Source organism: Protobothrops mucrosquamatus, unplaced genomic scaffold (genome assembly GCF_001527695.2).
Source record: "Protobothrops mucrosquamatus isolate PMUCROS unplaced genomic scaffold, P.Mucros_1.0 scaffold_278, whole genome shotgun sequence".
In the NCBI taxonomy this organism is placed as follows: Eukaryota; Metazoa; Chordata; class Lepidosauria; order Squamata; family Viperidae; genus Protobothrops; species Protobothrops mucrosquamatus.
Window position 1 is genome coordinate 936,784 of NW_015386354.1, and position 25,649 is coordinate 962,432.

The window sequence follows — 25,649 nt, forward strand, 5'->3', positions numbered from 1 at the left end:
TTTCAATATTATTTTTGGAGATAAAATAACAGTAATGGACATTTTGTGAAATCTGGGAGCATTTTTACTACTATTCTCTAGAAATAATTCAAAAGTGAAAAATAAAAAATATGCACTCATCTATCACAAGTTTTAACTTTCATCCACAAACTCTTAGCATTGGTGAGAATAAATTAACATTTTCAAACATTTATTTTCATAAATCATATGAACAAAATATTTCATTATACAGTATTGTAAAGTTTCTCATATGGCTTATTCATAAGTCATGCATCCTTGTAGATTGATTGTGCCATCACTTTTATTCAATGAAGTTTAAGATTATCCTCTAGATCACAGGTCGGCAACCTGCGGCTCCGGAGCCGCATGTGGCTCTTTGAGCCTTCCCCTGCGGCTCCCAGCCTCCTCTGCCATTCGCAGAGAGAGACAGAGACAGAGATAGAGACAGAGAGAGGCACTTGAGCTTCCCTTCTCTCTCTCTCTCTCTCTCTCTCTCTCTCTCTCTCTCTCTCTGTGTAAGTGAAAAAGAAAGCGGACTCATGGTGTTCTCCGAAGAGCTGAAAAGCTTACTGGGCGGGGCTTCTCCTTTGGCTGCGTCTCTGCAGGAAGCAGGAAGCAGGAAGGGCAGGAGAGAGCTAGCAAGCCCAACTATGCTGGTTCAGGAATTCTGGGAGTTGAAGTCCATGAGTCATAAAAGAGCCGAGGTTGCCTACCCCTGAACTTGTTGGAGAACAGCTTGAAGCCAGCTTGCCAGGTGAGCAGAAGATCGGAGAGAGGCAGAGAGAGAGAGAGAGAGAGAAAGAGAGAGAGGGAGAGAAAGAGAGAGAGAGGAAAGAGAAAAATAGAAAGAGGGAGAGGAAAAAGAGAGAGAGAGAGGAAGAGGAAAGAGAGAAAGAGGGAGAAAGAGAAAAAGAGAGGAGAGAGAGAGGGGGGGAAGAGGACTGGCAGATCAAGGGCAGAAAGAGAGAGGGAGAAGGAGAGAGGGGGGAGAGAGAGACAGAGAGAGACCCTTTTGACATCTAAAATGAAGATAACACTGCATATATCCTTTTTTATCTTTATGATATGTGTGTGTGTGTAAGTAAAAAAGATAGTGGTAAAAAGGATATATGCAGTGTTATCTTCATTTTAGATATCAAAAGGGTTTTGCGGCTCCCAGTGTTTTGTTTTCGGTGGGAAACGCGTCCAAGTGGCTCTTTGAGTGTTTTGGGTTGCCTACCCCTGCCTTAGCTCATTCAAATATCATAAAAAACCCTCCAGGCTGCAAGCCAGCCAGGTGACTTCTTTCTGGAGAAATGGCAGGAGGTTTGCATAAAAGTTGGGGATGGAGAGGTGGCTGGGAGGATGTACTTTGCCCACACAGAGTCCCTCCTAACCAAACATCTTCAGATTGGAGAAAGCAATTATATTTGGGAGATTTGCCTCTTTTAAAGCACATTATACCAGGATATTGTTCTATGCAAGTGAAAGTTCAGGCAAGTACCTCTAAGCCATTGCTCTAAGTTGTCACCAGCAGCCTTGATGCAGCAAAGGCTGTTTCTTAATTGAAGACAAATGTCCCCCCACCAAGCGAGCCCTTCTACCCCACCAATCCCTCTGACCTGGGCCACTGCTTGAAACCAAAACCTCTAACCAGGGGCTCCTGCAAAGCAACAGATTCATGTAAACTGTCTGCAGTCTGGTTCAAATTAGCCCCAAATGGCTATGGAAAAATAAAGAACAACATGAAAGCAAAAACTGAGGCACAGTAACAATAAGGGTGCAAACTGAGGGGAAAAAACTGCTAGACCAAAGATGAAAAGGCATCCAAGTTGTTTTTCATTTTTATTTGTCTTGCATAAAATGTTTAATCTAAGCCCTATTTCCTCTTCTTTCTTTCTTTTTTAGATAGGACTCACGTTGGGTGCCTTAAGCAGAAGGTCAGAAGGAAACAAAGGGGCAGCTCACGAAAGCTCCTGTTTTTAATTTGTTAATCACTCCTGTGTGTTTTTAACCTGCCAGAAAGGAAAGCAAGAACCAAACAGCCTCTTCCTGATGTCCATTACAGGATGGAATTGCCAACACCAACATCACCTTTCTTGGAAAGACAGAAGAAGAACACTTGCAGAGGTCGCAAGGATCGTCCCCTTTCTCAGTTCTTTTTTCACATGTATTTTGGCTGCACCCTTTATCCCCCACTCTGACATTTGATTTCTTCCTTTAAGTGAAGTCTGATGTATTTGTTTCCATAGCACTTCACTGTTATTCTTTTAACATGTCAAGATAAATTTAATTTTAATTTGTTTTCTATTATCCAATTTTGTGTCATCTGAGCAATGGAGGTGCACCTGGAGGTGCACTCCAAGTCATTACAAAAAAAGTTGAAGAGCACACCTGACTTGCATCCTCTCCAGCCTAATGAGGATTCAGGCTGAGCAAATTCCAGGTACAATTTTCCAGCCCACTTAGTTGCTGTGTCATCCAGCTCATATTCAACTAGCTTGTCAATCAAAATATGTGAACGACTGAAAACAAGATATTTTATGCTTATATAATTCCCACAACCTATTTTGGAAGTTACCCAATCAAAACCCTAAAAGGGAAGAGTTGATCTTAGCAAATCCATGTTGACCTCTGGCGCTGCATAATTTTCCAGGTCCTTACTGTCAATTTCTCTATGATCTGCTCTAGAACCTTTCCAGGTATTGGTCAGACTAATTATCCAGGGGTCCTTGAAGCCTCCTGGAAAGAAAAGAGGCAACATTTGCCTACCTGTAGTCATTCGAGAGTTCTTAAAGGGTCAACAGACCCTCAGCAATTTTCCTTCTGTATCCTAGGATAATCTTTTCCTGGAGATTTAATTCATGTAAAGAAAGTATTCCCTGGCCATATTGCCTTTCATTTCACATTTCAAACTTGCCACTTCATTCCATACTTCATAACTGCAACACATCTTTTTGAAATCTGCCATCTACGTTCTCTTGCTTCTTCTTCCACCCCCTGAAAAAGTCCCTGCAATGCAGATGGTCCTTTGCAGGACTGCTGGTGGAAAAGCTACCCCCGTGTGCTTTGGGGGGACCAACCGTCCATTTCTCCCATGGCCTCAAAGACTGAAAATGACCCTGGTCAAAGATGAATTCTCCAACTCAGAGCAAGGCTTCAGGCAAGCCTCTGTCACTCTTTTCTTAATTGAGGAGAATTTGTCCTACTAGATTAATTCCCTCTGGCAAATCTCTTTCTAACTGTCTAAAAGGCTGAGGGTGCTACTGGCAGCAAACCAATGGTTTAAGGACATACAATCTTTGTGTTTTGGGAGGGGGGATGCTCTGACCGGAAGGGCTGGCTTTGCACTTTCGGGATTGGGCATAATGCAGAAGAGCCAGAAGCGGAGAGGAGAAAAGAAAGGAAGGAAGGAAGGCCTTCTGGAGTCTGGGAAACTGGAACCAGGGGCTTTTGTTTACTGCCTGCAGGGGGATAAGCTTATTCTGCCACAAGATGTTTCAAGGGACACTTCGGTAGGATTTCCTTTGTTTTTTAGATAGTGGGATCCTACACCCAATCTCAAGAGTATCTTGTTTCTTAAAGCTCTGTTAGTTAGTGCCAAGCAGAGAAATTGTCCTGAATTTGTCCCTCCTATTTTCACTTAATTTGATGAAAGAGAACCTGATTTCACATGTGAAAAGGAGAAAATGCTTTTGGTGACATCTGGGATTCCTGCACTTAGCAATGAGGTAGACAAGGGCTGGGTTTGCATGCCTGGAGGTTTTCCTCCCCCCCCCCCCAGCTTTTCACAGTTTCCAAAAATCCCAAGGAAAGTTGGCGGGGGGGGGGGGGGTGAGGGGACTCCCAGGAAGCTTTTTTCTAGAAAATGCCACTGTCTACTGTTGCTGTTAATGCTAAAGAAGAGTGGATGGTGATTTTCTCCTGGACAATGTATAAATTCAGTTCTTTGGATAAATTCAAAGGAAGAAAACTTCAGTCATTGTTCCCCAAATTTCTTTCCCCATAATTTTGGTGAGAATTTTGTTTAAATTAAATGATCAATTCAGTTTTTTAAAAAACTTCATTTAGAGACATCCTCCAAAAGGAAACTAAAATCCAGGTCTAAGCAGCCCATTTTCTGCTATTTCTCCCTTTGTCCAATATTTGGACTGTAAGGTTATTCACTCGTCTATGCAGCCACTTGGTAGTTGAAGCCCGACTTCCAGAGGTTCTGGGATCCAGGTTCACAAATCTGTGCTAGTTGTGTGTTGTGTGAGCTGCCACTCCTCACGTCCCATGGACACTAGATACAGAATGCTTTCTAGATCTGATTATCAATGGCAATGTCTGCTCTCCTCAATAAAGCTGAAAGGCTTATGTACAAGGCAGCCAAGTTGGAGCCATCAATGAACAGAGCAGACAGAATGGTGGAAGAACCCCCTTATCTCAGAGGGACAAAGCTTCAGCCTCAGGTTTTGTAGGATGGGTCCACCACGAAGAATTCTGGCTAGGCCCTACAGGAACTTGCCTCTTCTGAAGCCACTTCCCTAGGACGACTGCTGGTGGCCATCCTATTCTGCAGCACCTGCAAAATTGCAGCATGAGATCACAAAGAATGGTTGCAGACAATTCGTTGGTCCCCTGGGCCATCACGCGAACAGGGGGAATCTTTCCTTGCTTTTGCCCTGTCAGGCTTGCAGACACAACCTGACAAATACTAGCAAAGGATTTCTTGCTACCATCCCACCAGCCTAACTTATCTTAATCACATTTGAGACCGGGTGTAAATCCAGATTTACACTTGCAAATGTCTGGCTCTGAAATCCAGCCAACATTCTTGACAGTTCCTGTTCCTGACACCCTCAGCTCCCGACTGAAAGCTGAGTGATGGCAGCCAGGAGATCATCCCGTTGTGAGGCAGCTGAGCGAGCTCCTCTCCCACCCACCCCGGGTTGGCATCAGATGGGTCACCCATTCACTGCTCGGGCCTCTTCTTGACAGCAAGGACCTCAGAGAGGAAGGATGACATCAGCGGAGTCCTTGCAGGGCGAGTCAGGGCTCTGGCAATCAGGAGGATCTCACAAAATCCACTTCAGGATGGAACTGATCTTTAAAGCAGCATTTCTGAACTTTGGCAACCTTAGGATGGGTGGACTTCAACTCCCAGGTCCACCTATCTTAAAGCCGTCAAGATTGAATAGCGCTGCTTTAAAGGCATCCCTCAAGATTAGATTCTGTATGGGGTTGATCAGATTTCAGGAAGAACCTGAGGAGTGAGCAGAAAAAACACCTTCTTGGCTGTTCTGCACCCCATCCTGATGATTATGGAGGGTCTACCTATCCAGGTTTGCTGTCCCAAAGCTGGATACCTGTTTGAGCCAAGAAAAGATCCTTTCTATTTGTCTAGGATTAAGTCCTGCAACTTTTAAAAACTATTTTGTATTTGTTCAACTCAGGAGGCACCCAGAAAACCCTACAATTATAAAGTGGGAAGCAAATCTGTATAATAAAATGATAAATAAAACCACTGAATAATACTGCAATGCAACGGTTATGCAGCCTCTTCTACTCAACCAGATCATTTGTTTCAAGGCCAAATTGCTATTTCTAAATATTTCTCTACAACACAGAGAGTCAAGCTATAGCCTCCCCCCCCCCCAGTTTCTCCTCTGAGCATAACCACTGAAAACCTGCAAGACTATTTCCTCTTATATTGTAGTATCAAAACACAGAAAAACCTTAATATAAGCTCTAAAGCCACGTTTAAAACATTCTTTTTCTTCCGCCCATTCTGTGAGTCCAGCCCCTCCTGGTCTCCCCACCCCAAAATTACAAAGGCAGCCCTTTCCCCCTCCTGCAAAACTGACTGCAAGACACCTGGGCAGCTGCGGGGGGGGGACAGCCCTCTCGCTTTGTTTTCCTCTGTGGTGACACTGGGCTGGGGTCCCCCCCATGGGAGAGCATCCCCAGGGAGAGGCCCTCCGTCTGCAGGGTGATCTCAGCAGCCAGAGAAAAGGCTCACCATTGGATCCTGCCGACCACATAAAGCCGAGACGGGCTGGTCCCCAGTTTGGTGAGCAGGACCATGGAGCCGGCTCTGACAGCTTGCCTTCCCAAGGCCCCCTGTGCGCCTCAGGCAGAGAAAATAAAACAAGAACCACCTGGTGACACCTCTCCTCCTTCCTGGAAGAGCAGCAGGTAAACAATCCAATTATGCAGTGTGTGCAGAAGGGCTCCCTAGCCAGGAGGCTTGCCAGGTGGGTGGGACCCCCTAATTTCTATCACGCCTCTCTGCAGTGGAAGCCTTGCTCCTCCACCGGAGTCCAGAAGAGTTGCCAAATCTTCCGGAGGAACAGCCAGAGGCCGGGGGCCCCTCAGGCTTTCCCGTTCTTGCCACAGCCCCTTCCTTTGGAAAGAGCTGGGCGGAAGGCAGAACGTTGACCATCTTCTCCCCACTTTGGTACTGCAGGGAGCGAGAAACTGGTTCCCCCCAAATCAAGTGTCCCTCTTCAAGTTCTTCTCCAGCCACAGAGCAAGGAGTCATTGACCTCTCTGGGCTGGAGGGGCTTCAGGTGAGTAAGCAGAAAGCAGAGAAGCCTGAACCGGGTGGAGAACGACCTAAGCCTCGGAAACCATGTCAGGCAACCACGACGCAGCTCAGTTGCATCCACCCTGGAACAAAAGTGCCCAGTTCGGGCAGAAAGGCCATCATGCCTCACTTGCGACCTGAGGATCTCACTGTAATGCAGCTTGATGTCAGTGGCGGTTCCCTGTGGCCCCTAGATCGCTTGGGGACAAACTCTACTTTGGCAGGACTTTGTGTATCTCTGGTGGGTTGAGGGGTGTGAAAGAAACAATTGTTCCTGAAGTTTGACAAAGCTTAAAGCTCCCTTGTTATCTCCCCTCCGAGCACAGCATGAGAGGGACCCCACATGCGCACCTGGCCCAAATATTCTGCCCTCACTCTGGCAAGGCATGCATTTTTAAACTACCCTCTTTTCCTGTTTAAGTATTTGCAGCAGCAGCAGCAGCAGCAGCAGTTCACAGCAATAAAACAATACGCAAAATTTAAAAGGCATCAATAAAATCAATATAACTGAAAAGAAAAGTAAAATCATTATCCTTACACCCACTAACCACACAGCTCCCAGGCAGGACACAGACAGAAAGTCTGTCCTGGGCTAAAAATAGCTGCCCATCCTGGCCTTTTCAGACAGAATAAGCAGGTCGCTGAGATTTGTCTCTAATTCCTCTTCTGTGTTTGGTCCTCAGCCATTCAGCTCACTGGGCCCAGGTCAGCATCTTCTTTCTCTCTGGGACAACTAGTGGGAGATAGTTGCATGCTAGGTGGGGTGGGAGTGGGGGGCGGCAGCAGTGGGTGGGGCCAGAAGCCAAAGGGGGACTTCTCCCCTTCTTTCTCTTTGTCCAAAGCAATCAACAAACGCAAAAGTAAAGGGCTCTGTGTGTGTGTGTTGAATCCCCAGAAGATGCAGAGGGCCCAAGGGAGCTTCCTTCTGCTGCACTCACACTTCGCAAGCCACTGTTCAACTCTAAGAACCTCCTCTACCTCAACCACCTCGTCTGCTCCCCTTTTAAGGCATCCTCACCCTTTTTGCAATATCAGTGGCATTTTTTACAATCCCGAGATAAACATTTGGAAAGAAGCCACCCAGCAGCTGTTGTGGCCCGTCACAAATAAGCTGTTCCAATCCAGAAGAAGTTTGCCAGCCCAGCTTCTCTGTTGCATTGTTTTGCACAAAGGAGCAGGCAAACGTGGACAGTGTTGAAAGCAGCAGAGGCTGCTGGGTTGCAAACAGGCTTCCAGTCCTCTGTCTAGAGGCATCTAGATGCCACCCACCAGGTCTTCCTGTGCAGCCATCAATATTTATGGGTCCTCTTTTGTCCAGTGTTACTGGTGGAAAGCAAAATAAAATGAAAGAACGTAATCTAATCTACAGTGGACTCCAGCATTGCAACCTATGTGATGTTTTTCTCACACAGTGAATCAGAGGTCCTGGGAGGCTGGATCTCATTCCAATTTTGCTCACCCCCATTTTCTCACCATGCAAGAAAAAGCATGAAGTTAGACGAGTCCAAATTACAAAGGAAGGACTGAGGATCTTTACATGGAGGAAAATATTAGACGTTTTTGCAAGTGGCAAAATAGTGTGGAAAGATCCTGACATTCAGGAAATCACTCAATACTGTACGTAGGAAGCTCAGAAAATCACTAAATACGTAGGAAGCGGCCTTATCCATCAGTCAAGTAGTAATGGTTTGAGGAAATCTTGAACAGAGGAAAAAAAGAGGGCACTTAAATATGGATCCTCAGCAAGAAAGGGGGGGGGGAGCAATCTAAAGATAGGCCTACATTTGTACAACCTCTGGAGCCATGCCATTCTATGTCATGGTTTATGGAGCAAGCCACAAGTTGTCTGGTCCATATAATGAGATAAGACAAACCCAAATAAATCCTATTACAGATAAGCACAAGACATGAATCTACTTTGACAATTTTTCCCTAACAGTTTTTCCAGAAATGCTGCTTCTGCAGAATTCCTGTACAGCCCAATATCACAGCACATTTAATTAGGCCGGTTGGCTCTTTGGTTGTGGTAACTCCCAAAGGGTGTCAGCTGACTAACAACCTTTCCTGCACTGACTTAAGCACACGGCACTCCATTGCCTTATGTCAGCATATCAGAGGGCCATGAGATGGCAGGAGAGGAAGTCTTCTCTTTGCTGCCATCTAGTGGTCCTCCAGTCTATGCAGCCTGAATAAGGCATGTTGCAGAGTCAACTGAGCCATTTTTAGACTGTCAGCCTTACCAGGTAGACCAGATGGGAAACATAACCAGGTGAAGTAATTCTACTTTATTGTAAAGCTACATTGGCAGAATCTTGCAAATCTGAAAGTGCCACCGTATTCTCCCACTGTCTCCTTACAGCCAGAGAAACAAGGGAGGGTCCCTTGCCCCACCCACTCTCCAGCTGCGGGCTCTGCCCTCTCTTATCAGACCGATCCCATGCAGCTTCCTTCCACCCCAGCTCCCACAGTCTTTACCACATAGCGTTTCCGAGGGAGATGAAAGGTGAGCTGTGCATCACACACACACTCCCTGGAGAGGCCAGGTAGCGCAGAGTACCGATTGGCTGCAGAGAAGAGACCACGCCTATCACTAGATTAAGAGCAGTAGCCTTGTACACACTTTCCTAGTGCAAAGACTAAAGGAATGTGAGACAGTCCCTGGAGAAAGAGACAACTTTCAGATTATTGGACTGTGTCCTGCAATGAAATTAACTGAGAGTTGAAGAACAGAGGCTACACCTATTGTGAAGTTCCCAGATCAAGCTGGTCTCAATGACAGCTTCCTTGAGCAACCTATTGTTTCTTTCCCCTTGCAGATAAAAAAAGGCTTTGAGCAAGAGAAAGCAGTTTTGTAACTCCAAGATTAGATAATCTGTGCAAGGCAGTTCCCTCTCTTCTAGTGCAGCCAAGTCAGCAAGCTTGATTGTCTTTTGTAACTTCTATCACACAATGTGATGCTGCACACCATCACAAGCTGGCTATTCTTCCCTGGCAAGTGTAACAAACAGGGATATTTCTCAGGCCTTCAGGCCAGCACGTTCATGAGGCACCACAAATATTTCCAGCCCGCCTCAGAGAATTCTTCCAAACCTGCAGAAAACAGGAAATGATTCAACTGGTTGAATAATAACAGAGCTCCGAGTTTTCCAAACTTAAAGTACACACTTCTGCTGTGTGCTAAGAACTGGAATAGGCAGAAAAGCCTATTAAAATTTGTATTTGTAAAATTAATGACCAAATGGACACCTTTCAGATTATCATTAAGAGTTGTGCTTAGATTTTATTACAAGTTTATTACAAATTTATTTAGAATTTGTTTTCCAAAGCACAAGAGTTTACAGTCCTCTGCAGACTAAGACTGGATTGGCCGCTGATAATACCAAACCAGCAATTGGCTTTGTTAACCCAGCGTTGCAGTATGTTGTTTGAACCCAGTCCTTTTCATCAGGATTCTTTGGGAATTAATGCAAAATAGAAAAGATACTTTAAGCGGTAATTTTGTTATTGTTTTCTCCAAAAATCACACTGCCAACAATCTGTATGATGAAAAGTGTCTTTGGGCTCTTCTGGAGCAGCTGTGGATCACATCTAGCCTACAGGCCATTGGGCACCCATGCCTCTTTTGTGGACTTCCTCCCAGAATTCTTAGCAACAGACACACCAACTGAGGAATTCTGGGAGCTGAACATCTCAAGGTTGTTAGGATATAAAAAAGTGAGCAGTAGACCATGCTGGTACCATCCAGATGCCTCAACTTTAGTTCCACAATTTCAGCAATTGTTGGTGGGGAAACTGGCATAACCACTAAGGCAGCATAAAAGAATACATAATATGGATGGTAAACTATACTGAGAAATAATCCCAAAGCATCCTAGAAAAAAACATCAGCAAAGCAGGCCCATTTTCCTGCCTAGACGTTGTCCAGACTAAGCTTGACTCCAAGGAGATTTTATTGTTTAACATAATTTTAAAACTGTACATAGAACATAAAATAACAGAGTTGGAAGGGACATTGGAGGTCTTCTAGTCCAGCCCCCTGCTCGAGCAGGGAATCCTGTAGCATTTCAGTGTATGTTTCAGTGATATTACATTTTGCATTTATGTATTTTTATGCTGTGAACTCGCTGATCATCCTCTCTGGATAGAGAGTTGGCTTTTCTCTCCAATTTTGTTTGGAGGTGTGTAAATGAAAAGGACGAGAGAGATCAGGGAATGAGAGCACAAATGAAGGTGGCAGGGATGGGCAGGCAATAATAGTAATTCCTACTGTGATGATGATGATGATGCTTTTATTCAATAGTACAAGGGATAAAAATAATTACGTTTCTGCTACTTTGGGGAAATACAAGTTCCTGTCAGGAATCTAAGAATTATCCAAGTAAAATGGGTTCAGCAAGGTGTTTTTTGCAAATGCACAGTTGATATAGCCAAAATAGTTCTTGTAAAAATGTATTTACTCTGTTATTCCACCTAATACTCCATTAACTATAAGAATGACTTTGTAAGATCTTTTTCATCATCCACCCATTTGATCCCTAGATCTCTACATTTTGTAATTTTTTCCCAATTCTGTACCTTTGGCTGTACTGTTTCTCTGGGGTTGCCAAATCTACAAAAATTATTCTTTTCAATTATTTATAAGACTTGTTTGCTGCCCATCTCACCTAGAGGTGACTCTGGGCGGCTTGCAAAGATCAAAAGCCAAAAAACCACCACCATTCAAGCAATAAATCTATATTAAACTGGCTGTAAGCCACCCTGAGTCCTCCGGGAGAAGGGCGGGGTATAAATTTAATAAAATCTAAATCTAAAATCTAAATCTATATAAATAAAAATGTAAATGTTCGTTTGTTCAAAATCTTAAATCTACGAAAGTTCTTCACCGATTGCTTCGAAATTTTGACACAACGTTGCATTCAAATATGCGCATGTTTTTATATACCTACTATTATATAGATGTCACACCTGTGACAGGTAAAACATGCTTTTTTTGAAAAACAGCGCCATCTGTTGGACGTAAAAGCAACACACGCAACAAACGTGCGCTTTCTCTTTTCTTTATTTTCCATTTAACCAGACTGAGCCACAGCAACGCGTGGCCGGGTACAGCTAGTAATCATAATAATCCTTGGTTGTAATCCCCAATTAGGCATCTTGAGTGCAATCTCAAAACAACTGAACCTCATCAGCATTGACAAAATCCCCATCAGTCAATTGCAAAAGGCAGCTTGACTTGAAATAGCTTACATCCTGCAACGATACCTCTAAAAAAACCATCCCTTTTTACAATCCTATAATCTCATAATTTGGGATAGAGTTGAGCGACTGGATGGAGTGAGCATTTACTGGCCAGATGCCCTTCCTGACACCTAGGCGGAGTTCTCAGCAGATATTTTTTATAAGATTTTATTGATTTTTTTTCCATACGTACAATAATTTTTCAACCAACGTGCTGTCTGGGTTTAAATACGGTAATACATATTTAATTCCTAATCTCTTATTCTTTCCTCTAACCATCAGTAAAATAAGTCCCAAGTTTAGTAATATTCTGTTTCTTCTTTTTCTTTCAGTCTCATAGTCAATCTGTCTGTCTCTGCGCATTCTAGTATTTTTTTAATTATTTCTTCATCTGATGGTATTCATTTTTCCAATGTTGCGCAAATATTATTCTTGCTGCTGTTGTGACATGTAAAATCAAATATACACTTTGTTTGTTCATCTTTTCTGGCATTATATCTAATTTAAAAAGTTCAGGTTTAAAATCTACATGTTCTCCCAACATCTTTTCTAACCAAGTATGTATCTTTTTCCAATAATTCTTTATCATGTCCACCAAACATAATACATGCCTGACTTGTATTTCCATTTCCAACATCTGTCTGACATGTTTTTAAACATTTTTGCTAATCTTGCTGGTGGCAGGTGCTATTGATAAAACATTTTATATAAATTTTCTTTATAAGAAGTTGACATTGTCAGTTTATAATTTCTTTCCCATATGTTTTGCCATTTTTCTAATTCTATATTATATTCAAAAATTTTCGCCCATCTTATCATTGTTTCTTTAACTTGTTCGCTTTCCATTTCCAAAGTTAATAAAAAATTATACATTTTCTTAATTAATTTCTCATCTGAAATTAACAAAGTCTTATCAAATGGCGTTTGTTCTTTATAAAATCCATACAGTTTAACATCTTTTTCATATCTAGTTTGCATTTGTAAATGTGCCCACCACGACAAGTTGATACCCTGATTTTCCATTTCTTGTTTAGATTTTAAATCCCCTTCAGAATTTAGAATATCACTATATGTCCCGATTTTTTCAAAGTCCACCAAATTTGGGTGTACAGATGCTTCCATAGCTGACAACCACCCTGGAATTTTCAAATATATTTTACTTTTTATTTTTTCCCATACTGTTAACAATGCATTTCTTATGTAATGGTTTTGGAAATATTTATGAATTTTATTTTTCCCATACCATAAAAAAGCGTGCCACCCCAATTGTAAGTCATGCCCCTCCAGATATAACAACCTTTTATTTCTAAGAGTTATCCATTCTTTTACCCAGCAGATATTTTCTCTTCCCCCCCCCCCAGGAGAGAAACACCTGCTGCTACCTAGGACTGACCTCTCAACCTTCTGAGTGGGAGGCGAGCATCTTCACCTCTAGGCCATATAATACTTCTAACACCACAAAGCATCAACATCTGCTTATCCCAGGTCCTTGGGAAAGGCTCTGTAGGTGGATAAAAATGCCAAATCCAGTCTGAACATCTGGTTGACTGTGCAACAAACCATATAATAATTTACAATTAAAAGATGGGAGGAAGAGAGCAGGATCTCTTCGTAATCTGTCAGCCACCTCCAGCCTGAGGCACCCCTGTTGGGGCCCCAAGACAACTATTGATATATCTGTAGTGTTGTGTTCCAGATGGCAATCAATTTGCATGCCAAAGTCCTCTAAAATGTCAATATCTTCATTTGCAATAAATTTTTCAATGTTGTGTTCATACCACATTTTGGAAAGTTGGGAATTGGGAGTTTTTCCATAGATTTCAAGGGATCATAGTGGTTGGTTGGCTGATAGGTAGGTAGGTTGATTTAATGGATTCATCCAAGTGACTTGCGGTAGCTTACAAGATTAAAGACAAACTTCCCTGCACCCCGGCATAAATCCCACACACACAAACACGCCCTGGGATAAATGCTGAACTATGAACCAGCCAGAGCAGTGGAGCTCATCTCCTGAGCCAAATACCTGGGGTTACTCTGAGCAATTTCTTGCATTCACTAGTCGCACCATCCATGGTTTCATCCTTATAAACGCTGCATTGCCCTTTGATATACGTATGTTGAATCCGTGGTTGCATCATGTTTGTTTCCAATTTTTTTACAACTGCAAAAAGGAACCTGTTTCTCTCTTGATAGTGTCAGCTTGCAATTATTACCAGTTCCTGGTCCTACCCACTTTATTTTCAATTTCTTTTATGTATTGGCCATATAATGTAATTATTTCCTCCATGTTTTTTTCTTCAATTGTTTTACTGTCAGTAAACCATGACCTCCAATATTTCATGCTACTTGTAGTCAATAAACTTCACCATGGAAGCAGTGTATGACGCACTAGCATCAGTTTTGGGTTTTCTAATTTAAATTGTTTGATTCAAGCTGTATCCAGTTTTCTCCGTCGGCAGCATATCTTATTACAGTATTGGTACACCCATTATTCACAGCTGTACAGTAATTATATTTCCATCATTTAACTTTCAGTGTAGAACTTTTTAAATATTCTAAGAGTTTATAACCTCACTATTCAAGATGTTTTATGATCCAAGTATTCCTAGATATTTGTAATGTTCTTCTATGGGCAATTGTATCATTTTTTCCTTTCTTTGTGCTGAGCACTGCACATTTGTTAAATTCAAATTCCATATTGAAATCATCACTATATATCCTTACAATATAAAGGATTCACTTTCACTTTTTGATTTTCCATATACTTTCAATCAACTGTGTATAAAAAGTACACTATTTTTCCATTTTGACAGTTTGTATCCAGGTTTTGTTTTATTCAGGATATTAGTGAAAGGTATTACCGAGACAGTAAAAATCAAAAGAATGAATCTCCTTGAAAAATTCCTGCTCTGATGTTTACATTTCCCATTTATCATCAAAGTTTTCTATTTTCTTCATAGCTTTTTACAAAATTCTTGTTTTATGCACTAATGCCAAATACTGTATTTGCAAGCATTTACTGTATGCAGCAAAGTGAAGAGAATCAAATATTCTTTTATAGTAATTCCAAACTTCTTGTAAGTTAGTCTTCCTTCACTTGTAGTTTTTAAAATATAAATTTGTCAACCAGCAATTGGTCTTTTGCTCTTTGTGAAATTTTAGCAAATCTCTTGTTCAAATGAATACATGAAATGTTTGAACACTGCACACCAGTTAGCAGTCTGAACATTCTTGGCAAATGAAAACTGTTCCACAAATGCTTGCAAGTACACTTTTGTCTGTTTTTTATTACTAAAAGTGTTCTACTAGTTGCCATTCATTCTTCAAAGTTTCCAGTTTGAAACATGACATTAAATGGAATAGTCCATCTTTTATGAAGTGTCATCAGATGCATGAGCCAAAATCAGGGTCCTTCCTCTTCTCCTGCTGCACTCCAGTTTCTGACTTGCTTTGCTTGGTTTTTGATTTCTGATGTAATAGCCATTTGGACTGAGCAAAAGATTTGCACAGTCTCCTTTCTCCGGCCATACCCAAATCTTTTTAGTCTCCAGGTCCTTAATCATCTTACTTGCTCTTCTCTGCACTTTTTCCATCTTTCTTGTAATGTGCTGACCAAAATTGGACGCAGTATTCCAGGTGTGGTATTACTAAGGTTTTATAAAGCAGTACAAATATTTCATATGATTTTGATTCTGTGCCTCTGTTTATACAACCAAGGATTATATTAGCTTTTTTGGCTGCTGCTGCACACTGCTGGCTCATAGTCCACTAGGACTCCACGGTCCCTCTCACAGTTACTGTTTTTGAGCCAAGTTTCACCTAATCTTGTACCTTTGGTTTTTCCTGCCTAAGTGTAAAAACCCTGGTTGTCTCCATTTTCTCCAAAAGCTTTGGATTTTAGACCTCATAACCCCTTCGGACACCTGGCTGGTCCAGCTGGGTTGCAGGGGCTGAAAGCCGGCATAGTGGAAGGGAGTCAGCTGCAGAAGGCAGGAGCACCCTCTGTGACGTAGCCTTTCCTCAAGAGCACCTGGTGATCCCTGGGGGCGTGGAAATTACAGACAGATCATAACTGAGCATAAGCCACAGTTCCTATTACGTGTAACCTGAGGCTTCAGGCTTCAGTGTAATTCGAGAAAAAAACCACAGGTGATGCCCCTCTGAGTGCAGCCAGAGAAGAACCTGCTTTCTGCCAGCTGACTCCCAGGGGCCCATATAAAACTCAGAGGCCTCCAGACGGGCTTGGGAGAGCAGAGACGAAGCCCACTAATGCCCAGGAAACCCAGGAGAAAATGTGGTCCTCACCTTCCCCATCCCCGTTTGGCAAGATCAGGCTTGCAGGCTGTCCAGCTCAATGGAGACCCTGATGAAGGGGACATAGCTTGTGAAAGTCGGGCATCTTTTATTGAAATTGTCATACAAAACTTTATACATATATCTCCACACCCAAGCGGCCATGATACATATTTCTTCTTGTTGTTCAACTTGTTTTCCTTTTCATTTTTTTTCTTCTTGTTAGGAAGCAAAACATAGACTGGCACTACATCCACATGGAGAGAGGTAAGCAATGGGGTACCACAAGGTTCCGTTTTGGACCCAGTACTCTTCAATATCTTCATCAATGACTTAGATGAGGGAATTGGAGGGGAACTCATCAGATTTGCAGATGACACCAAACTGGCAGGAGTAGCCACCACCCCAGAAGACAAACTCAGGATCCAAAAAGATCTTGACCAACTTGAACAATGGGCCCTATCCAACAAAATGAGTTTCAATGTGAAGAAAAGCAAAGCCTAACATTTAGGCAGGAAAAACCAAAGGCACAAATACAGATTGGGCAAGATCTGGCTTGGAGGCAGTAACTTTGAGAGGACCTTGGAATCCTAGTGGACGATCACTTAACCATGAGCCAGCAGTGTGCAGCAGCAACCAAAAATGCTAATACAATCCTGAGTATAAAAACAGAGGCATAGAATCAAGATCACACAAAGTATTATTACCGCTTTATAAAGCCCTAGTAAGACCACACCTGAAATACTGTAGCCAATTTTGGTCACCATACCAAAAAAAAGATGTTGAGAGTTTGGAAAAAATCCAGAGAAGAGCAACTAAGATGATCCAAGGCCTGGAGACTAAAACATATGAAGAACGGTTGCAGGACTTGGGTCTGGCTAGTCTAAAGAAAAGAATAAATAGGGGAGACATGATAGCAGTGTTCCAGTATCTGAGGGGCTGCCACAAGGCAGAGGGGCCAGGTTGTTCACCAAAGCACCAGATGGAAGGACAAGAAACAATGGTTGGAAACTGACCAAAGAGAGAAGCAACCTGGAACTAAGGAGAAATTTCCAGACAGTGAGGACAATCAACCAGTGGAACAGCTTACCCCCAGAAATCGTGGGCGCTCCATCACTGGAGATTTTTAAGAAGAGACTGGACATCCACCTGTCTGAGACGGTATAGGTTCTCCTGCTCGAGCAGGGGGCTGGACTAGAAGACCTCTGAGGTCAGTTCCAGCTCTGTTCTGTTCTGTTCCGTTCCGTTCCATTCCATTCCATACTTTTAAAAACCATTGTGTGTTTTTAAAAGACCTGCTACTATGCAGGGGGAGAAAGCATCTGTGGAAGCACCCCAAAATCTTGGTAATGTTCTGCCCAGGAAGACAACTGGCTGGGGGCTACCTGGAAGAGACGTGCCAGTTGGGATGCAGGTCTAGGTCTAAACACCTCCTCCTCATTTCAAATAACAAGAAACAGATGGCTGCCCACCATATCCACCTGCCTCAAAAAATACTGCAGGTAATTCAAGGTAATGGCAGGAAGCAGTCAAAGCATCTCCTGGCAGAGGCACCCATAACAAGTTATGTTCTAGATCAGGGGTCTTCAAACTTGGCCCTTTTATGACTTGTGGACTTCAACTCCCAGAATTCCTCAGCCAGGCATGCTGGCTGAGGAATTCTGGGAGTTGAAGTCCACAAGTCATAAAAGGGCCAAGTTTGAAGATCCCTGTTCTAGGTAGTGGCTGTGTTGCAAAAGCATCCACAACAGTGGATTTTTCATGTTCTCCTAGAGCAGGGGTCCTCAACCCCCGGTCCGTGGACCAGTATCAGGCTGCAGCATGCCAGCAACCAGGCCGCACAAACAAGCAGAGCCCCATCCACGAGATGCAGGCAGCACACAAAGCCACACACTTCTCTCCACGGAACTGGTCCCTGGTGCCCAAAAGGTTGGGGGCCTCTGTCCTAGAGAGCCACGGCTGTGCATCAGAAGAAGGTGTCTGACTCAAAACAGGACCCAAGTTTTTATCTCCAGAAGCTCACTGGGGACTTGAGGTCAATTCTTCCCTACCTCACAGGGTCAGTGTGGCGCAGAAGACTGGGAGGGGGTGTGCCGTGCACCCAGCCTTAAGTTTCTAAATGAAATCTCCGATATAACAATCTAAAAAATAAATAAACAGTCTTGAAACTGGAAAGTTGGTAACCTGAAACACCTGGGACCCTTTTTGCCTCGCCATTAATTTTTGAGTAGATTTGCAGAGGTCTGTGCTGAACAGAGAAAACACATTCTTTCAAAGCAGCTTCCTTTTATGAACTTTTACTCCAAATAATTTAGTCTTTCATTTTTAAAAGTACAGTGGCAACCTGCCCTCTCTTCTTCTCCACCAGTGGCCTGGCAGGAAAGCTATTTTTGCAGAGCACACTCGGGGCGCCAGGCTCGGCTGTGCGAGGAAGACTAAACGCTTGCAGGAGAGAGGTCTCCTTTGCTGCAGAGTTTAGGTCATTCCACGGAGGAAAGAGCAAAAAAATACCTTAAATAAACAATCTAACAAACACACTGCTACTGGCAATAGCAAGAGCAGTCAGACTGGTTCTGCATTTAGAGGCATTACATACATTCTCCACATGGTCAGGTGGCCAAAGGCAATGTTAACTACCTGTAAATCAGCCTTGCCAAAGCTGGATAGACTTCATCTCCCAGAATTCCCTACCCAGCAGTGCCAATGGGGAGAATCCTGGGAGATGATCCCAAATCTGGAGGGTGCCTGACTGAGGAAGGCTGTTTCTTTTCAGTGGAGGAGGGTGGCTCTCCAACCCAGGATTGAGAGCTGTCAGCCATACCCAGCCCATCGTTTAGCCTTGATCACATTCAGACTTGAACACTGCGCCCTCTCCAACAAAATGACATTTAATGTAGATAAAAGGGAGGCTTTACACTTAGGCAAGGAAAACCAGCTGTACAGGTACAGACTAGGTGAAACTTGGCTTAATGCCAGTAATTGTGAGAGGGATCTTGGAGTTCTAATTGACAATCACTTAAATATGAGCCAACAATGTCTAGCGGCAGCCTAAAAAGCCAATGCAATCATAGACTGCATTAATAGAGTGATAGAATCAAGATCACATGAAGCATTAATACCACTTTATGCTTTAGTAAGGCCACACTTGGAATACTGCATCCAATTTTGGTCACCACAATATAAAAAAGATGTTGAGACTCTGGAAAAAGTGCAGAGAAGAGCAAAAGGATGATTAGGGGGCTCGAGGCTAAAAGATGAACAGTTGCAGGAATTGGGAATGTCTAGTCTAGTGAAGAGAAGGACTAGGGGTGACATGATAGCAGTGTTCCAATATCTAAGTGGCTGCCACAAAGATGAGGGGGCTAGTTGATAACAATAAGAACTGTATTAGCCTAATATGAGATAGTAGATATTAAGGGGAAAAGAGAGGAAACATCTGATGTTGTAACGAGATTTATATTAAAGATTTATGTATGTTATTGAACTATTGATTTAACTCAGTCACCACGTTGGTTTTTAAATACTTAATTGTAAAATTAGAAAACTAATAAAATATTATTAAAAAAAGAATTTCTTTGTGGCATTTTTCAAATATAAACAAACATCAAGTGTTTTTATTTATTGCATTCATGCTCTGCCTTTCTTTGGGAGCTGGGGAGGGTGGAAATCTGCCCCCAGCAGCTATCCTGTGAGACGAGCTGGTCAGACAGAAGGACCACTGGCTGCACTGAGTGGAGACTTAGCCCTAGTCTCCTTGGTCCCAGACCAACTTTCTCCCCAAGGCTGCTTCCAGCCAGGCCCTCCAGGCTGGCTTAGAAGCTGCTCCCTCTTCCTTGCATCGCCAGAGATGGGGACATGGCAGCCACGGCTCACTTCCTACCCCAAATCCCTCCAGCTCAGATTCAGGACCAGCCAGCTGTGAGTTTAACACTTAGTACCAAGCTACCCCTTCACACTCCTTGTGCAAAGTGCTGCGAACGACCGATGTGCTACGCTCACATCAGATGACAAGAGTAATCTTATTTCAATTCTTGGTGAATTCACCTACATGCCCAGGTGTATTTTTTGTAAAAGTGGCTTGTTCATCTCAGCCAAGCCCACAGTGCTGGGACTCCCGGATCCTAACTTAGCTTCCAAGCACAAAGTCAGCCAGGCTACGTATGTGTCGCCAACAGAAGCCAAAGCAGTGGATTGAATTAGGGCCGGTCCTAATATGGGGCAGAGCAAAGGAGCAATACACAGCCCTGCCGGTAGGCTTGGGGTGTGGGAGGAAAAGCCAGTTCTGAGCCAGGGTTGAGGAAAGATCCAACAACAGGCCCAGGGGCTCCAGTTCATGGCACCAAAGGGTGCAATTTGCTGCTCAGCTTCAAATAGCTAAATGTGTTCAGCTCTGGTTATGCGGACAGTCCTGGGGTTACGATAGCAATTGGACCAGCACGGCCATTGCTGACCATGCAATTGTAAAGCCTGACGTAACATAGTTGTATTGCTTAGCAATGGCAATACCGCAGCCCCAGTAGCCGGCGTAACCCCAGAACTGCACAAGTCCTTAAGTGGGAAGAGGCAGGAGTCACAGGTGAGCAGACAGTAGGTGCCACCGGCAGGCACTCTGGAGCACAGGAGGGCAAATACAGTAGTGGCAGGAGTGAGCGTGGCTTCCAACTTCCTGCCAGCTTATCCATTGGCTTGGCTTGTGGGGACCCATCGGGGAATGTTGGAAATCGTGACTGCTTGACTGTGGAGTCCCCGGAACTCAGGATCCTGAGGATCGGTTGCATGGCCACCTCATTCAGCACTGTTGAACAAGTGGTCATAACTCAAGGACTACCGATAATGCAGATGATATTAACTCAGCAAGACTGAACCCTCTGGATAAAAGGTGGGGTAAAGAAGCTTTAATAAACAGAGACAGAGAGCTGTCTTTCTATTCTTACGAGTGCCTTTCTTTGACATAAGGAGGTGAAAGCTATCTGCAGTTCCAAAGGGAGAAAGCTGCAGTCTCACTGACAATAAAATATTTATGTCCATGGCCAAATGTGCCAGATAAAAAGGTAATGTGTTCACACAAAGGACAGAAATCAATCTCTCTTCAGCACTGAAATTCTCTACCTCATTTCACCCACACACACCCCGCACACACACAAAATCCTTCAAGAAACCAGGCCAATGTCTCCAGCGTTAGACACAGATGAGCGCCAAAATACTGTCCTAAACGTCTGGGATCATAAGGAATCTATTTTCCCCTTTAAAAACCTACAAAGCCTAAGAATACACCATCACCACACACACACACACACACACACACACACACTGAACTCCCTATCCCAGAGGTTCATATTGCATCTCCTACAGTTAGCACACTGGATGTTGTCCCCCTCTGCTAAGCCACTCTGCTGAACAACAATAGGCAAGGCCAGTCACTGGAATTTATAAAACATTATTTCTGGCTTTAAATATTATGATTAGCTAGTAAACCATAGCTAAATAAATTATGGTTTAGTATCAGAATCTCACATACAGTACATATTTACACACATCTCTCCAATGCAGCATTATGAATGAAACTAGAAGAGTAAACTAGATTAAGTGGCCTTTGCCATAATTCAATCTCCCCAATTTTCTTACAGCCCTTTTACACTGTAACTGAATTCTATTGGGGGAGGAATGTTTGTGTGGCAAACTCCCCGTGCAGCCCCCCCCCCCCCGAGCAACCTACAACAGAGAGAAGCAGTCCATGGTCAATACAGGTAGTCCTCGACTTAAAACACTTCATTTAATGACTGTTTTGAAGTTACCAAAGCACTGAAAAAAGTGATTTATGACCATTTTTCACACTTACAACCGTTGCAGATTCTCTTGGTCAGGTGATCAAAATTTGGGCACTTGGCAACTGGCATGTACTTGTGACGGTTGCAGCATGGGGAGGGTGTCACGTGATCCCCTTTCGCGACCTTCTGACAAGCAAAGTCAATGGGGAAGCTGGATTCACTCAACAACCATGTTACTAGCTTATCCACTGCAGTGATTCACTCAACAGCTGTGGCAAGAAAGGTCATAAAATGGAACAAAACTGTCTTAACAAATGTCCTGCTTAGCAACGGATACTTTGGGCTCAATTGTGGCCGTAAGTCGAGGGCTGCCTGTAGATAGCAGGCCGGTCCCTCCCTGGGGTTGTGGCCCCCGGACTCTTCCAGAGGGAGGGAGGGCGGCGTCCTCCTTCCTCTCCGAAGGGAGAAAACCTTCCCGCGGAGCTTTCCTTCGCCCCGTTCAAAGCGAGCGCCCCGGGCCGCCTCCGCCTCCGCCCCGAAACCAGCCAGGCGGGCGCTGCGCCCTCCCCGCCGTCCGGCCCCGAGAGACAACGGGGGAGGGCAGGCAGGGGAGCCGCCCCGAGCGGCCCGAGGAGGAGGGGCTCATCTGCGCCAATGCCGCGGAGCGCTGCGGGGGGGCCGAGCGAGCCGAAAGGAGGCTCTGCGCAGAGGGAGCCCCCCCTCGCTGGCCGGCCAGGCTGCCGCCGAGGGCGCCGCCCCCCCCGCTTTCAAACTCCCCAGAGCCACGCAGCGCCGCCCCCGCCCCCGCCCCCCCGGTCGCCTTCGGCCGTCGGTCGCTTCGGGCGCCCTTATCGGCCGGGAGCGGAATTCGTCCGGGCGGCCCCTCTCCGAGGGCGGCCGCGCAGCAGCCCCCAGAACCGCCACCGCCGCCGCCGCCGCCTCCGGGGCTGCCGATCGCTCCGCGCAAACTGACAAGCGGCACAAGGGCTTCCAAGGAGGCGGGGGGGCTGGGCCGGGCTGGGCTGCCGAGGGGCCCCGGAGACCGAGGAGGGGAATCCCCGCCAGGCCTGGGGGAGGGGAGGGGAGGGGAGGGGGCGCTCCCTCGGCTGCTGTCCTGGGAAGAGGACGGGGAGGGCCACGGGAGGGGCGGGGCAACCAGGGCCTCCCCAAATAGTGGCAGAAAAGATCGACTAAACACGGGGGAGAAAGGGGGCAGTCAGAAATCTCCCCCCCCCCCGCAGCTGAGCCTCCTGGCCTGCAAACATCTGCAATAAAAGGCACCAGATGCTCCAGCTGGCGTCTTCCCACTCCGCACCTGGCCTCGCAGGAGGGGCGAGAGGGCCGCGGAGGTGGCTGGCGTGGCTGCTCTGATGGATTGCGGGGGGGGGGTGTCTCTGGTTCAATTCAGCAGAGTGAGGGGGGGTGGGCTGAGTGTCTTCCGCTGAAAGGAAAAAGATACATAAAACCCAGAATAATAAGGTTGGAAGGGACTTTGGAGGTCTTCTAGTCCAGGGCTTTTCAACCTTTTCACCCATTGTACCACTTTTAGGATATGGCAACATCCGAGTACCACCAGTCGCCTAGCAAGGTGTCAAAAACTTGATCACCAAAAAAAAAAGAAAAGGAAAAAAGTGATAAAGTACAGGTAGTCCTCGACTTACAACAATTCACTTAGTGACTGTTCAAAGTTACAATGGCACTGAAAAAAGTGCCCCCCAAGCCACAGCCGAGCAAGACACCTGCCTGCCCACCGAACGGTGCTCTTCCTCCTGTCCGAGGTTTTCATTGTTGCAAGCATTTCTGTTGAGGATTGGCAGCAGGGGTGGGGTGGGGGGTGTTTGGTTTTTATTCCCTCTGCCTGCTGGGTGGTTGCAGGAGGTTTTGGTCACTTCACATGACCCTGGGACACTGTGACCGTCATAAATATGAATCACAAGACCCTGGAGATGCTGCAACATTCCAGGTGATCGGCGCTTCTTCTGGGCTCAGCAGAAGCACCAGGATCAGCGCCGAGCTCCAGCTGGAGCCTGGCACTGATCCTGGCACTTCCACTGAGCTCTGGCAGCCCCGAAGAAGCGCTGATCAGCTGGAAAGCAGCACTGATCCTGGCGCTTCCGCTGAGCCCTGACAGCTCCAGCCATCTCTAGCTCAGGCTTGTGCAGTGCTGCCACTGGTTCAGCTCATTCCCCTCCCCCGCTACTTTTCTAGGATGGTCGCATACCACCTGCCAAGTGCCAATGTACCACAGGTGGTACCCGTACCACTGGTTGAAAAGCCCTGTTCTAGTCCAACCCCTTGCTCAAACAGGAAACCCTGTTGCATTCCAGATAAAGGGCGGTTGAGTCTTTTATCTGATGGAGCATCCATAACTTATGGAGAGGAGCAGTTCCACTGATTCATTGTTCTCAACAGGAAATTCCTCCTTGGTTCTAGGTTGAATCTCTCCTCCATCATCTTCCATCTGCTACTTGTTCTCTTGCCCTCAGGTGCTTTGGAGAATAAATTGACTCAGTCTTCTCTGTACTGGAAGACAGCTGTCATTTCACCCCAATCCTTCTCTTCAACAGGCGAGACATACCAAGTTCTCCCAATCTAGTTCATATTATAATTTATCCTCCAGACCCCTTATCATCTTTTTACTCCTCTGTTCTTTGTACTGAATCAATCAGAATAGAGCTGGAAGGGACCTTGGAGGTCTTCTAGTCTTAACACCCTGCTCAAGCAGGAGACCCTATACCAGTGATGGCGAACCTTTTAGAGACCGAGTGTCCAAAAACCGCCCCGTCCCCCAGCCTGCCCCACCCACCTGCAGAGCCACTCACCGCCTCCACGGCCCGCTGCAGATCGCCCAGGCGGCCTTGCAATGCCATGGCCGCCACGCCCTCCACCTGCACCCCGCAGCATCATCTGCACGCAATGGGGCGCAAGGGCGAAGTCTTGTCTCAGCTGCCATGTCCTTGGCTGGGCTGGGCTGCTCCGCTCCGCATGGGCTGTGCCTGGGGGAGACTCTCCTCTGGGGGGAGCTGCTGGTGAGGGGGCTGTGGGGGGAAGCGGGGCTGGGGCAATGGCGCGCGTGCCCACAGAGAGGGCTCCGAGTGCCGCCTCTGGCATGCGTGCCATAGGTTCACCACCACTGCCCTATACCACGGGTGTCAAATTTGCCGCGTCACGTGACATGTTGTGACATATTGTGACTTTTTTCGCATTGCCGGAGCTGGGGTGGGGTGGGCACGGCATCTGTATGATGCAACTGGCCCACGGGCTGGCAGTTTGACACCCCTGCCCTATACTATTTTAGACAAGTGACTGTCCAGTCTCTTCTTTAAAACTCCAGTGATGAAGCACCCACAACTTCTGAAGGCCAGCTGTTCCGCTGGTTAACTGTTCTCACTGTTAAGAAGTTTCTCCTTAGTTCCAGGTTGCTTCTTTCCTTGATCAGTTTTCATCCGTTGTTTCTTGTATTACCTTCTGGTGTTTTGGAAAATAAGCTGACCCCCTCTTCTTTATGGCAGCCCCTCAAATACTGCAATACTGCTATCATGTCCCTTATAGTCCTTCTTTTCTCTAGACTAGCCATACCCAATTCCTCCAACCATTCTCCATATGTTTTTATCTCCAGGCCTTTAATCATCTTATTTGCTCTTCTTTGCACTTTTTCCAAAGTCTCAACGTCTTTTTTGTAATGTGGTAACCAAAACTGGATACAGTGTTCCAGGTGTGGCCTTACTAAGGATTTATAAAGTGGTACTAATACTTCACGTGATTTTGATTCTATGCCTGTTTATACAACCAAGGATTGT

General features: G+C 45.2%; 1 protein-coding gene across 1 annotated transcript in view; it reads right to left on the bottom strand.

Moving 5' to 3' along the window:
• Positions 1-25,649, bottom strand: part of SLC9A3R2 (SLC9A3 regulator 2) — a 58,078-nt gene that overhangs the window by 19,884 nt on the left and 12,545 nt on the right. The window contains exon 2 of the mRNA XM_015831731.1: positions 2,612-2,721. Within this exon, the coding sequence (XP_015687217.1) occupies positions 2,612-2,721 (110 nt within the window). The remainder of the gene's footprint in view (positions 1-2,611; positions 2,722-25,649) is intronic.